This window comes from Zingiber officinale, chromosome 8B (assembly GCF_018446385.1).
Source record: "Zingiber officinale cultivar Zhangliang chromosome 8B, Zo_v1.1, whole genome shotgun sequence".
Classification (NCBI taxonomy): domain Eukaryota; kingdom Viridiplantae; phylum Streptophyta; class Magnoliopsida; order Zingiberales; family Zingiberaceae; genus Zingiber; species Zingiber officinale.
The window spans coordinates 94,516,540-94,532,401 of NC_056001.1; the positions used below are offsets into that span (position 1 = coordinate 94,516,540).

At 34.6% G+C, this 15,862-nt stretch overlaps 1 protein-coding gene across 2 annotated transcripts in view; it reads left to right on the forward strand.

Moving 5' to 3' along the window:
- LOC122015506 (nucleolin 1-like) overlaps positions 1-15,434 on the forward strand; it is a 29,503-nt gene extending 14,069 nt beyond the window's left edge. The window contains exons 3-12 of one of the 2 annotated variants that reach the window (XM_042572426.1): positions 6,416-6,701; positions 7,548-7,649; positions 8,096-8,188; positions 10,297-10,371; positions 10,479-10,567; positions 13,981-14,098; positions 14,241-14,329; positions 14,504-14,579; positions 14,649-14,740; positions 14,896-15,434. In XM_042572426.1, coding sequence (XP_042428360.1) covers positions 6,416-6,701; positions 7,548-7,649; positions 8,096-8,188; positions 10,297-10,371; positions 10,479-10,567; positions 13,981-14,098; positions 14,241-14,329; positions 14,504-14,579; positions 14,649-14,740; positions 14,896-15,232 — 1,357 coding nt within the window. In that variant the 3' untranslated portion in view covers positions 15,233-15,434. The remainder of the gene's footprint in view (positions 1-6,415; positions 6,702-7,547; positions 7,650-8,095; positions 8,189-10,296; positions 10,372-10,478; positions 10,568-13,980; positions 14,099-14,240; positions 14,330-14,503; positions 14,580-14,648; positions 14,741-14,895) is intronic. The other variant, XM_042572425.1, reaches the window with a different exon arrangement.
- Positions 15,435-15,862: the final 428 nt, after the last annotated feature.

A 15,862-nucleotide genomic window follows, 5' to 3' on the forward strand; every position in this document is an offset into this window, starting at 1 on the left:
TGTAAAAGAGTAAAAAAAATTAACAAAAGATGATTCTTACCAATGATCGAGAGGTAGGCGTTTTCAGCGGTGACAGGCAGACCAATTGACTTAATGATCAATTTAAAGAGGGTTTTGGGCTTTAGACTAAAAAAAATGTAAAGTTTTTGCGCTTTGCGCAAAAGTGAACACTTGTGCATTTGCGCGAAGCGCGCGCTATAGAGACCTCGTGTGCTTCCAAGGTCTCTGAAGTGCAGGGCTTGTGCTCATTGCGCTTCGTGCTTAAGCGAGCGAAGCGCTCGCTTTTAACAACTATGCCCTAGACCACTCCATATTGAATTTGTGATCTTTATTCTTGATGAAATCCTCCAACTCTGGAGAAAAGACAATCTTTGCCCTATAGTTTGCATTGGTTCGAAGAGCTCTCACTGCTGTCAACATGGTCAATATGTCAATGGGTCATGTTTAAACATGGCATAACAAATTCCCAGGACGGTAAGAGTTTAGTCATGCTCGATACAAATCAATGCCTACCCAAGCTTGCCAGTTCCTTTGGTCTAAAAATTTATGAAAAGCATAAAAAATGTTAAATTCATGAAATATACAAAATATATTATATTTTAAAGAATTAAATAATTTATAAGTTATATGATTTGTAAAGAAACATTATGAAGATAGAACTTGTGAATTCAGGAATAGACATTTTTCAAATGACAATTATATACAAAGTGGCAAGTATTATTTTAGCCTTGGCGCTTTTGATCTTTGGAATCTGTGGTGAAGTGAAACTATAGGAAATGATTTGCTATTGATGTAGTTACCTTTGATCTCCTCAAAAGTGCTGGATAGACATTGTAGGAGTTAAGTCATGCACGATCCTAATGAATGCCTACCCAAGCTTAATGTTGGCCAAGGGATTGCCAATTCCTTTGGTCTAAAAATTTATGAAAAACATAAAAAATGTTAAATTCATAAAATATTTAAAATATATTATATTTTTAAAGAATTAAATAATTTATAAGTTATATGATTTTTAAAGAAATATAAATTATATACAAAGTGGCAGGTATTATTTTAGTCTTAGTGCTTTTGATATTCCGAATGTGTGGTGAAGTGAAAGTATAGGAAATGATTGGCTGTTGATGTAGTTACCTTTGATCTCCTCAAAAGTGTTGGATCTTTACGCTTGAAAGACCTCGAAAGCGCACGAGGTCTCTGAAGCACATGCTTCACTGCGCTTTGCACAAAAGCACGAGCGCTTGCTTTTACGCGAAGCACATAAACTTTCTTTTTTTAGTTGAAAGCCCTAAACGCTCTTTAAATTGAATATTAAGTCGATTGGTTTGCCTTTTGTCAGCCTCTTGATCATTGGCAAGAATCTTTTTTTTGTTAATTTTTTTTACTCTTGTATTTTTCCATCCGACGCCACTAGAAGGATCGCAAGACGCGTCCGGTGCCGCTAGAGGCATCATGATACCCACGGTTACTATGGGTATTGAACAATTGAAAATTTAAGTCTGCGATTTGATTAATTCAATCTAACTTCCAATTTAAATGGGATAGTTTGAATAAACTTTCATAAACCCTAATTAAATTATCCTAATAAAATATATATAAAATATATTTAAAATTTTAAAAATTCTACTAAATTTTATTAATTCATATAAATTAGATTTATATTATGATAATTTTTTTATTGTTTTGTATTTTTTATTTATTAATTGATTATTATTGATATCAATGGTCTAATCATGCCAAATATAATAATTCTGTTAACTCGAAAGGATATTTCTCGAAATTATGCAATATGTTTGGATTCGAAAACTCCAAATATTGTCAATTGTATATTTTGTGGTAAAATAATAAATGATGGAATTTATCGACACAAGCTAAATTTATTTTGGGGCAATAGAAATGTAAAAGCTTGTCCGAAATACTCGGTGAAAGCATGTCCAAGCATGTTAAAGAAGAAATTAGAGAGTTCATGCAAAAAAAAAAAGAGAGTAATTTGAAGAATCAAATGGATGATATTTCTTATTCTGATGATATTGATGATTTGGAAGAATACGAAGATGATCTTCAAATTAAAGTGAAAGGGAAACAATCAATATCATATCCAAGCATCCATCTTATGATCCAAGGTAAAAAGTGTAAACAAACTGGACTTATTAATCTTTATTTTGTGAAAGATATCGATGCAATTGTCAAACAAAGACGTGCAAAAAAACAAAGGGCAATTTGATTAAAATAAAAGAAATTAAGAAATATTGCGGTTCAGAAATTTACTAGACGAATGTATAATGCTAGAATTCCTTTCAATGCTGTTGAATATGATTCTTTTGAGTCTTGTATTGAAGCTATTGTGCAATTTGGATCGGGTTAAGTATTTGAAGGAGTTGCCAAATACGACCTTGCTTCTCAAATCTCACGAAGAAGATCATGCAAAGTTTGGGTGCATAATCATGACAGATGGGTGGACGGATAAAAAGGGTAGGATTCATATATTTTTTTTTATAAATGGGACTGGAAGCATATTTGTTGAATTAATTGATGCTTCAGGCTATTCTCACACAACTGACAAGATGTTTGAGTTATTTTCTAAATTTGTGTATCTTATTGAAGAAAAGAATGTGGTTCACGTTGTATCAGATAATGCAAGTTGCAATGTCAATGCAGGTAATATTTTAAATTTATATTACTTTCAATTAAAAATTGGATCATATTTTCAATTTTTTTACTAAATTTACTTTGTTTTTTCAAGTCGCCTTTCGAAAAATCGATTTCCACCCTTATACTTCGCTAGTCATTGTTTAGACTTGTTGTTTGAGGATATTCAAAATTCCTCATCTAGAAATCAAATTTATATTCTGATAATCTTATTTTACTATTTTATATTTTTTATTTATTGATTTTAGTGGTCTTAGTCCTAATCATGTCAAATACAATATGTTGGATCCTAAAAATTCAAATATAGCGGGTTGTATTTTTTTTATGGTAAAGTAACAAATAGTGGAATTTATCAACACAAGCTACATTTAGTTGGAAGCAATAGAAATACGAAAATTTGTCCAAAATGTCTCGAGCATGTTAAAGAAGAAATTAGAGAGTTCATGCAAAAAAAAAGAAGAGTAATTTGAAGAATCAAATGGATGATATTTCTCATTCTGATAATATTGATGATTTAGAAGAACATGAAAATGATCTTCAAACAAAATGAAAGGGAAACGGTCAATATCCAATCCAAGTATCCATCCTATGGTCCAAGGTAAAAAGTGTAAAAAAATTGGACCTATTAATCTTTATTTTATGAAAGATGTCAATGAAATTGTTAAACAAAGACGTTCAAAAAGACAAAGGACAATTTGATGGAAATAAAAAGAAGTTAAGAGATATTGCGGTTGTGAAATTCGCTAGATGGATGTATGATGCTGGAAATCCTTTCAATGTTGTTAAATATGATTCTTTCGAGTATTATATTAAACCTATTAGGCAATTTGGATCGGGATGAAGCCTCCATTATATCATGAAGTCAGGCTTAAGTATTTGAAGGAGTTGGCAAATACAAACTTGCTTCTCAAATCCCATGAAGAAGATCATGCGAAGTTTGGGTGCACAATCATGGCAGATGGGTGGACGGATAAAAAGGGTAGGACTCATATAATTTTTTTGATAAATGGGTCATAAAGGAAGCGTATTTGTTGAATCAATTGATGCTTCAGGCTATTCTCACACAACTGACAAGATAAAGTTACTTTCTAAATTTGTGTAACGTATTGGAGAAAAGAATGTGGTTCAGGTTGTAACAGATAATGCAAGCCGTGTCAGTGGAGGTAATATTTTAAATTTATATTACTTTCAATTAAAAATTGGATTATATTTTCAATTTTTTTACTAAATTTACTTTGTTTTTTGAGGTCACCTGTTGTAAAATTGATTACTCACTGTGCGTGTCATTGTTTAGATTTGTTGTTTGAGGATATATTCAAAATTCCTCATCTAGAAAATTTCATGAACGGATATTGATGATGAATGATTATATTTACAACAGACAGAGAGACATTGCAAAGACACGTTTCGCAACTGTTATTTTGACTTTAAAACGATTTCACGCAAAACAAGTAAATCTTAGAAAGATATTTATATATGAAACGTAAGCAAATGGTTGATTTTGTAACGTAGATATAGGAAAGCGGGTAGCAGAAGTGATATTGATGTGATGTCTTCTTTTTGGAAAAATATAATTTTTGCATTAAAAGTTGGCGGCTCATTATGAAAGTATTGTGGCTAATAGATGGTGAAAAAGATCCCCTATGAGTTATATTTATGAGTCATTGACATAACCAAATAAGCTATCGTTGCGTCATTTAACAATAATGAAGAGAAATATCGTAGCATATTTAATTTAATAACAAATAGAACGTTCAACTCTATTGACCTTTGCACGTAGTCGGATATTTCTTGAATCCAGAGTATTTTTACTCAAACCTTGACATAGAACATGATACAGAAGTGATTGAGGGTATGTACAACAGTACAAGTGCATATCTAGATTGGTGAGTGGTGAGGATTTAGAAGATAAGATCACGAATCAATTGGAAAATTACAAGAAAGCCAGACTTTTTAGTTTTCCAATGGCTATTATTCAAAGAACTTCAAAATCACAAGGTAAATTCGTAAATAATATATTATGCAATATCAATATTGGATGGTAATAAAGTTAATCGTATATGTTTTTGTATTTCAAGCTGATTGGTAGTCTTCTTATGGTGCATCAACACCTGAATTAAAAATATTTGCATTGAAGATTTTGAACCTCACATGCTTTTCTTCATGCTGTGAATATGTAAGTTAGTGTTTTTTTAATACATATTAAAATTTATATTATGGACTTAACTTTTCTTAGATACATTTTAAAAAAAGAAATAGGTTGTTTTAACAACGATGGAATGATTTGCCATATGTCAAGTACAACATAGCTTTGAGGCGAAAATATGACATGCGAAATAAGATTGATCCTATTTCTTTGTTAGAAATAGATGATAGTAATGAATCGTTGCTGGGAAAATTGGATAATAGCGATAAAGACAATGATAATGATTTTGTCTATCAGGATGAAGATTTGCGTTGGCGTGATATAGCACAAACATCTAGGGTTGCTGAAAGTGTGTATAACTTTTTATATCAAAATGCGTCTTCTTCAAAAGTAGCATCATTATCTGCTTCAGCAAAAAGAAAGGAATCTTCAACTTAAACTAGTCTTATAGATGAAGAAGAGAACCTTGCTGATGAAACTGAAGAAGAAGATATCGATGGATACAAATTAAGCGATGGAGCTGATGACGTAGATTTGGACAATGAAGATGAAAAAGATGATTATTCTGATATTTGATATTTCATCTATCACATTTTCAAAAACTTGATTTATTTTTAATTTTTAATAATCTACAGCTTCATTAAAGAATATTTTGTTTATGGTTATTTAAATTTTCAAAGACATTTAATAGATATAATAGCTTTTTTGTTTATTACACTTTTTTCCTTAAAGAAGGGGAGCCTTGGCGCAGCGGTAAAGTTGTTGTCATGTGATCAAAAGGTCACGAGTTCGAATCCTGAAAACAATCTCTTGCAAAAAGCTGGGTAAGGTTGCGTACAATGGATCCTTCCCCGGGACCCCGCATGGCGGGAGCTTTGTGCACCGAGCTGCTTTTTTTTTTTTACACTTTTTTTCTTAAAGCGTGTACTTTGCTTTGCGCTTTAAGCCTCAAGACCCTTGAGCCTTTTTTTTTGTCTCACTCTTTTGGTAACTGTGGACATTGTTGGTTCAGCTCTAGCCGATAACATAATATCTTCAATGAAGGATCTAGATATACCATCTATGAGGCCATGACCTGGGTTAGACATCATCGGCTTAGGCAGTAAAGGAATGTGGCCTAATAGGGAACTAGGTATCTCGCCCATGATGAGGTTGTGACATGATCTGGTTGTGATTTGTGGATTATTACACGTGTCACAACAGATTAGCTGTGGACCTCTAGCCTTTGCAACCTTAGCTGTCATTATATTGTAGTTACTGATATGCTGATTCATGCAGTAGGACATAACAGGAAGTTAGAGTTGAGAACATAAAGGAAAGCAACTAATGACAAGGAGAAAATTATAATTTTGGTCCTGTAATTTATCTGTTTTTTAATTTTCATCCTGTTAAGAGTTAATTTACACTTTTAGTCCCGTAGCTTAGTAATATTTTTCAATTTTAATCCTTTTTTCTAAAATTAAAATTTTTAACCGGTAATCGCTAAGTTGACAGTCATTAATTACTTATGTGGAAAAAAAAATATTAAAAAACAATAAGATCGTCGCTCTTCGCCTTGTGCTGCATTGTTTTTCTCTGCGTGAGCATGATGTTGTTGATGGTTTGGAGGCTTCTTCGTTTCAGGTGGTCTGCGATCGCGACGCACTTGCCGAAGAGAACGGACAATGAGATCAAGAACTACGGGAACACGCACCTGAAGAAGCGGCTGGCGAAGATGGGCATCGACCCATGCACGCACAAGGCGAAGAGCGACGCCCTCGGCTCCGCCGCCGACGCCGGACCCTCCCGGAGTGCCGCCAACCTCAGCCACATGGCGCAGTGGGAGAGCGTGCGACTGGAGGCCGAGGCGCGCCTCATGCGCGAGTCGAGGATGAGAAGGGAAAATGGAGATCGACGTAGGAGTATTAGCGTAGGTTTAAGATCGTCTTATTGTTCTTTAATATTTTTTTTTCCACATAAGTAATTAATGACTGTCAACTTAGCGATTACCGGTTAAAAATTTTAATTTTAGAAAAAAGGATTAAAATTGAAAAATATTACTAAGTTACGGGACTAAAAGTGTAAATTAACTCTTAACAGGATGAAAATTGGAAAACAGATAAATTACAGGACCAAAATTATAATTTTCTCTAATGACAAGTATCAACAACCAAGAGTATATGGGAAATTTTTTGAAAACAAAACCCTGTTGAATTACCCGCACAAATAACATCTCATGATAACATGAGCACAAGTAATGAAATATTAATATATTTTTATCCTCTCATTTCAAGCCCTTCATTAAATATTATTTTTTCCATTTTCAGTGAATGACACACTTTAAAACTCCTTTCAAAACAATTAGTATTCAGTTAAACTCATAAATTGTTTTGTAAATTAATCACGCACAAGGTAAATTTAGGGAAATAAGCAGGAACATGCATCTCAATCGAAAAACAAAATCAAGAATCTTGACATTTTGTTTGAATTCATAATCATCTTAACCTTTTTGCCCAAATATGAAGTATAGGAAAGATTGACACTTGATCAAACTTCATCCAATTCTACACAAAACTCGAACTCTGACACTAGTTTGGATGAAGCAAGCATGACATTATATATGCACTAACATATCCCTCTCTTCCAGCAATACTGTTATTTTTATAGGGCACATTTTGTTCTTTCTTTAGTAATGATAGGATTCTTTCTATCTGTATATGTGCAAAGAAGTTCCTTTTGCACGTTTGCATTGAAGAAATGTTGCCTAATTGTGCAGGAAGATATAGCTGAAGCAGCAGAGAAGCATACAGCACCAGATACTAACCTGGAAAAGAGACAAGAATCGTATCTATTTGAAAGTGATGCTGACGAGGATGATGTAAGGCCATGATTTGTGTGTAATATTCCATTGAAGGATTGTATCATAGTATCTTTTACTTATGTTGAATTATCTCAATGTTCTTTAATGCTTGTAATTGAAAAGAGTATTTGCTTCTCTAGCTTCCTTTTGTCTAGCCCATTTCTAATTTATATCTATTAAAATTAACTAATGAACTTAGGCACTGATATTTTTGCGACATCTGATGCCGGTATGACTTGTTTAGCACTAGAGTTTGTTATGCGGTCATGGTGTGTTTTTTCCCTCATCATTAGTCATTATTCAGATTTTGTTTGCATACTTTACACCCTCTAGCTAACTGTTCAAGTTGTTTGTCAGTCTTGTTCATTATTTTTAGTTCTCTTGACTATATTTGTAATCTATTTGTGTTACTCATGGTTGATCCATAAACGTAGAGTGTTTGTGATTGCTTCTATTTGACTCAGGCATTTGAAGGCAGCAGTAACTCTGAGGAATCATTTGAGAAATCTTCAGATGAGGAAAGTGAAGATGAGAAACCATTGAAAATTCCAAACAAGGTATTCTTTTTGCTCATTGTGCATAGTAATATTGCACATGCTTAGTCATAAAGATTTTTCTTATGCAAGTTTGAAGCAATTCTATCTATTTTATTAAGGTAATAGAACAATTACCTATTTGAAGGTTTTCACTGTGCCAATCTATGACCACAATAGAGAAAGATGGCCACATTGGTTCCTTGAGAGAGAATATCAGTATTTGTCTTAAAATCAGGAATTATGTATTTAATAGAAACAGGTTAATTTTTTAGAGTGTACTTTAATAGTCAAAATTCAAATATGAATATACAATATTTATGCACTAAAGTTTCTCCAAAATAAATCTTACAAGTGTTGATCTACTGATTAGCAAGCAGGACTTTTGCAAATTTGTAAAGTTTATTAATGATTTATGCCAAACATACATTTATAAGACTTTTCTAACATTGTAGCAAAAAAGATGATTACGCTCACCCCAGGCGTCCCTCATAGTCCGTTCCTAGGTTATGTGAAGGGAGGTAAGTCACGAGTCAGCTTATAATCGACCGAGAGGGTGGGAGGAGTTTTTAAAGATTTTTCTAACATAAAGCTAAAAGTGTGACCTACCAATGAAGATACAATTTAATAATTACAGAGATTTTATTGTAAAACATGTTGAAGCTAAAGATTTTTGGTATTATGACATTGAATTGACTTCACCCTTATAGGCATAGTATTGTGGATAAATAGATAAATCCTGGTCCATAGTGAGATCTGCTTGAATCTTTGCAAGTAGTTTGTTTGACCAACAATGATGCTTTTCTCCAAGCCTCACTTGTGATTGGCTGTTTGGTAGTGTAGATGGAATTATATTCAATATGTGCTAGAACTGTTTGTTTCGCTTTATTTGTTTCTATGAGCTAACTCCATTAAAGTGTAGTTCTCCTTAAACATAATTTACATATTAAAGCGATTTTTTCACACAACTTAATTATGGTATACAGAATCACAAGTTAAAATAGTTGATAACATGACTAGATATATTTATTAAATAAAATCACATTTGGGAAGTTTATCTAGCTCTATATAAACTGAAATTAGGAATTTCTGATCTGACCTTGTGATCTGTCTTAAGATATTGAACTAATATATTCTTATGTTTTAAGTTTGACACTATTTTAAATATTTTTGTTCATTATATTGAAATGAAATTAGAAAACATGATTGACTAGTCGGGATTTCTTACCTAGACAGCCCTATTGAGAAGATTGACAATATTCATGATAGACAGGCACTACATATGGTGATCGGAGGGATGGGTTAAGGACCTAACCTTGTATACAGAGACTCATACTATTTTAGATGGCATGGGACAAATTGAGGACTGACCCCAGTGAGACAGTAGAGACTTGGCAATTTTTCACACCATGAGAGAGGGAGAGAGAGGGAGAGGGAGAGGGAGATGATGGGCTGGCTATTGTTTACCCTACTGGTCCAGTGTCTCCTGTGGTCTTGAAAATATCCCAATAAATTCTTAGTCTTTGATGATTTAGTGTTAAATTAGAAAATTGACTGTTATTATGTTGCTAGCTAAACTCGCATATAGGTTATAAACAGACTCGAGAAACTTCAGTCTGCCTGTGGTGGGTTAACAACTACCTCTTTGCATCTCCAGCTGCCACATGATTCTGCGACAATAGATAATGATTTCCCAGCAACTCACTTCAAATGTCAATCATCATCTTATTCTTCTTTCAAAGGAGCAACTATTCTTACAATTTCAATAGGTGGTGAATAGAAATCTAGATCCTGTTCCAGAGATTGTTGTGGTTCTGGATTATTTGGCTTCAGCTAAACCAGGAAGGGCAGCTCATTCCTGATTCTAGTATCTTATGGCCTCTAAGTGACGGTTGCTTGTTTCAATATTCAATGATGAATTCTGGCACCATTATGATCCTAAGAGACACTGATTTCTGTGTCAGAAAATTGATGAAGTTATTTGCTAGCCTACCAATCATGTGTAGATTTATTGCTGCTAAATCATGAAGGTCATACTTGTTGTGGGAAGAATGGCAACATTAGACTTACAAATTGCATCAAGAACCATTATTAGATGGTCTATTGTTTCTGAAAAAGTTGCGTTAATGCAGAATAAGGATGTGAAGATGAAGGATGCAATAGTTGATAGTGCTCAGAAGCAAACTAAAAAGTCTGAAAAGAAAGTGGTAAAATCATCTATTTCTGCTATTTTATTTTCCATTCTGTTAATTTGAGGTGGTACTCTATTCCTATTATAGTTTTATCTGTCTTATTTTTCATCCCTTTGTTGTAGCCAAAAACTTCTACAGTACAAAATCCAACATCTGGATCTCAAACATTATATGTTGGCAACTTGTCCTATGATGTTGGTCCGCATGATCTGTAAGTATGATTTAATTGACCATATATCATTCTTAATTCTTGTTATATTTACCTAGCATATAGTATATATGTTTGTTGCATTTCTGTTAGATATTTTTCGGAGATACATGTAATGATTCTCTTAAGTTTGGAAAAAGCAAGGTGTTAAAAATGGTTCTAGGAAGTAGGTGGTTGGCCAATCAATCGCCTAGCACCCAGGCACTCGACATTAAAATATTATTAAAATGTGGTTAGGCACTCAACTTTACAATTATATATCACATTGCAAGAATGCATACTAAAAATCACTAAACAATTAAAAAACTCTAGAAAATACTATCAATTAATCAACAATCATACAATAATTGAATATTTAAACTGGCCAGTAAAACATGAAAAAAAGCTACTGACCTACTCGTTGAGGGTCTAGAGGTTCCTAATCCAATCTTCCAAAGAAAAACAAAAACTCTAGATGCGGGTAAGGTGCTGCAAAACAAGTGTTGGAGAATGTTGTAGATGTTGTGGGTTATCAGAAATTCAGAATGCTATGAATGTTGGAGAACGCTACACATTACTGAGTCAATAGTGTTATTAGGGATATTGTGATGCTCGAGGTGCCAGACTTACGGTGGTGACCTACTAGCACTGGGAACCGTGGATTTGTCACTTGTTAATTACATATGGGTTTGACCTGTTGGTTTGCTAGTATCAGGTGTGGAGTAGTTGCGACAGGCTACTAGTGCCAGGTGTGGAGGACCTGTAATGGTAGCAACTTGGTGTGTTGGGGAGCCAGGGAGGAGAATTTTGGGAACATGGAGGTATATCTAGTGAGATTTCAGTCGAATTTAGAGGTTGGCAAGATTGTGGAGTGATGTGTGGAATTGTAGTGGCAGTGACAAAACAACATGTGGAGGATCGAGGCTGGAGGAGAACGGTGTTGACTGTAGTGTTGTGATTTAAGTATTCACAAGTGGAGAGAGGAGAAGGATTGCAAAGAGGGAGTTGTGATAATAGGGTTTAAATCTGTTATTTTTTTTCCCCACCTGACCATGAAGATTTTTCTCAATATTCGAACCGGGTGCCTAGGCGGACTGCCTGGCCCTGCTCCTCTTTTGCTTAGGCAAAACACATAAGTGGCCGTTTAGGGCTCTTTTTAAAACATTGGAAAAAAATATTGTTTTCTATTCATTATGAGAATAACATGTGCCCCGGCCATGAAGATTTTTCTCAATATTCAAACCGGGTGCCTAGGTTGATTGCCTGCTTAGGCAAAACAGAAGGGATTGCAAAACACATAAGTGGCCGTTTAGGGTTCTTTTTAAAACATTGGAAAAAAATATTGTTAGAAATTCATTATGAGAATAACGTGTGTATATAGAGCATTATGACTCATGGTTAGAACTTAGAAGTAGCAATGTTGAACTAAATCCATTACACCTAATAAGCTATTAAGTTTAGAACACTTTCTTTTAAGCTGGAGCATAGATACTATTTATATCCAACTTGACATGGGCTAGAAAAGCTTTCAGCAGTAAGACATTGATACGATGTGGCAGGAAACAAGTTATCAGGCAAAATTTTGTAAAATGACGAAGCATGTATACAGGGACTCCTTTGATGTTAGGGTCAGCGCATCAACAAAGAGAGGGGATAAAGAGAGAATTGATGAAATGAAATGATAATGAAGAGAAATCTAACAAAACTCTTGAGTAAGCTTCTCCCTTGCGGTGCATATAGCAGCACTTACTAGCCTAAGGGAAAAGTAAAGCATTTGAGGCTTCTGAGAGAAAGATGGACAACACACTTCAACCAGTTGATGGAAAAAACAGACAAGTTGGTTCCTTTGTTCATGTCTTCACTAGAGATGGACTGCATAGCTTGATCTTTTGCTAGAAGTAATAAATTGAGAACGGGACATTTTGTCCACTCAAATTTTCATTGGATATCATGTTTTTAAAAAAATCAGATTTGGCTCAACTGGTAAAAATCTGGAATCAGGTTTCCTACACTAATCCATTCTCTTTCACTCATAAACCTGTTATAAAAATCAATATAACCCAGGAAGATCCATTCCCTTTCACTCATAAATCTGTTATAAAAATCAGTATAACCCAGGAAGATCAGTTAGGATTTCAGTAATCAATAAAATCAGATGTAATGAAGGGAAGCCTTGGCACAACAGTAAAGTTGCTTTGTGACCAAAAGGTCACGGGTTCGAATCCTAAAAACAACCTCTTGCAAAAAGCAGGGTAAGGCTGCATACAATGGATCCTTTCCTGGGACCTCGCATGGCGGGAGCTTCGTGCACCAGGCTGTCCTTTTAATAAAATCAGATGTAATAGGGTTTTTTCTACACTAATAGTAGGGCATCTTCACTTCCATTGGGAAATCATTGGTTTAAATCCCGATTAACATTGCTTTTTTTGTATTTCTGGCCTTTTCTCCCCATTAAGTGCTATTGCTTACCATATAGATTTTTTATAATTGAGTTTTTATATATTTTATTATATAATATACAAGTATATATAGGTTGATAAGGTTTAATTATGCATTGGCTATTTGTCTGTATGTGGACAAAAATTATCATTAATTTTTCATATGTTTGCTAAATTTATATAAAATATTTTATATTTAAAAAGTATAATTTGTGACATCACTTTCCCAGTGGACATCTCGTGATCCCGACTAATTTATTTATCATTATATTTAATATATTTTATAAAATTATATATAAGGTTATTTTCCTGCTCAACTGGTTTGACCTGTCAAACCAACTATCTGGAGCTTTATTTGTTTGATCTCTTGTCCAGATTACCAAACATTAGATATGACAGTATGTTGAAAGAAAGAAGAAAGGGAACAAGAAAACATTACTTCGAAGTTCTAGAAGCAGCTTGCAGAGATTAAGGAAAAGTCGATTGGGTACATAAGCATGAGCAACTTACAAAAGATGAATACCTGAGGACTCCTTAGGATGCAAGCTGAAGACAATGCTGGTGGGAGGTTACATTATTATTCCTGCATGCGAGAGGAAGATAACATAGCAGGTGCATGGAACAAAAAGCAAGCAGAGAATATGAAGATATAGAATAAAACAGATCTACAGATATGAAGAGAAAAATGCAAGCATAGAAGGAGAAACAAAAAAGTTGGAAGATGAGGGAGCAGGAAAAGAGAAGAAACCTAGAAAATGAAGTATGAAAAGTTGCTACAGAGGGCTTGCAGGTGGAGGGCGTGCTAGTTGTGGCCAAATATGGCACGCATAACGTTTCTATTCATTGTGACTTAACTATTACGTGAAACCTTAAACCTAAAAGTGTCATTGTGAGACTAAACTCGTAACAGATCCAAAAGGTCCCGCTGAAGAAAATTCATTGTATATAAAGCTAACTGATGTAAATCTTTGATGTTTAAATTAGATTCTTTCTTTTCAGATCAGAATTTTTCAAAGGGGTAGGGGAAGTCGTTGGTGCCCGTTTGGCTACAAGAGGTAAAGGTAGCTCCAAGGGATTTGGTCATGTTGATTTTGCTACCGAGGAAGATGTTAAAAAGGTTTATAATCTTTCTTTCAATTACTGTGAAGCATTGCTTGTAGTTTCCATTTCAGAATTTTGTGTATTAGAATTAACTAGTGTTACGACACTATCAGTATGTCGATTGGCCTAGAGAAAATTTATTATTTTTTTCTGTCTAGGCACTTGAATTAAATGGCCAGGAGTTTTTTGGGCGTCCACTCAAACTTGAAGTTGCTCGTGGAAGGGATTCAAATACCCCTCAGAGTGGGTATGTTTGTCAACTTAAGCCGTTCAAGTGTACAAGAGAATCCTATTAAATTGTTTTTTTACAATGTAATACCATTTAGCATCTCAAGGAGTGTTTCGGTCTAAAAAAAATCTCCTGCTAATGACAAAATAGAAGGGAATGATTCTCTATGCTTATATTTCTTTAATTTTGCAGCAACGAAAAGGGCAGCAAAGATCAGAGTCATACCATATTTGTAAAAGGTTTTGATAAATCACTTGGACAGGATAAGGTGGTGTTTGATTTTACATTGTAACCTGCATTTTTGTTGTATCGTTTATTAATAGTAATACTCGTACAGATTAGGAATTCCCTTCAAAAGCATTTTGGATCATGTGGAGAGATCGCTCGTATATCTGTACTCAAGGACCATGAAAGTGGTGCCCCTAAAGGGTCAGTTCTTTGTCTCCCTACTGCCATTTGAAATCTCGTATCAGATGTTTCAGTGAGGTTCAAATCTGTTCTAGACCTGCAACAATCAATTGGAAGGAGAGTTTAATATTTCTTAGTGAAAAATCAAACCTTGCGTTTGTTCTGTTATCTCACAGGATGGCATTTGTGGATTTCAAGGACCAGATTGCTTTCAAAAAGGCATTCGAGCTCAATGGTTCTGAACTTGACGGATATACCCTAACCATTGACGAAGGAAAGCCAAAAGGTGACAATAGCAATGGTAAAGGCAAAGGTAAAGGTGGTGGGAAATTTAGTGGAAGAGGTGGTGGACGAGGTGGGAGAGGCGATCGTGGTAGAGGACGCGGCTCCGGTGGTAGGGGCAAGGGTCGTGGTGGTGGACGAGGTGGGAGAGGTGACCGCAGTAGAGGACGTGGCTCTGGTGGTAAGAGCAGGGGTCGCGGTGGTGCAGAGAGGAATTCCAGTGATGGCTAGGCATGCTAGGATTTTTTGGCTGAAGGATCCAACGGTGGGCCTAGCAGACAACAACTATTCTTGCCTTTTGTTTTAGTTTGTGAGCTAAAGAGTCACAACGACAATTTTCATTTCCTGAATGCTTGTTCAAATTTGACTCTTCTACCGTTGCCTTTTGTTTTAGTTTGTGAGTTAAAGATTCACGGCGACAATTTTTATTTCCCGATTTCTTGTTCAATTTGAATCATGCATTAATTTTATTACTGAAAACACAATACCCTGTATTATTTAATTAGAGCTAATGTCGCCCTGCATGCTTAGTTCATTGCTGCTAATTATTCGCCGTCTCTATTTCCATTGCCATTTGACATTGCTGCTAATTATTCGTCGTCTCTATTTCCATTGCCATTTTGACATTGGCTGTTAATTTTTGTTAGTTATCCCGCTTATGGCAATTAATGTAAGACATTGGCCGTGCATTACCCTTACAACCGGATCAGTAATTGATTTTATAACTGAACATTGATTTTTGCGATTTAAATAGGATAAATTGAGTTGATTTAAAATTGATTCAATTAATTATCAAATTAATTAAGTTTTTCATGATATTACTAATTAATTAATTAATTAGTTAGTTAGTTAAATCAGGCT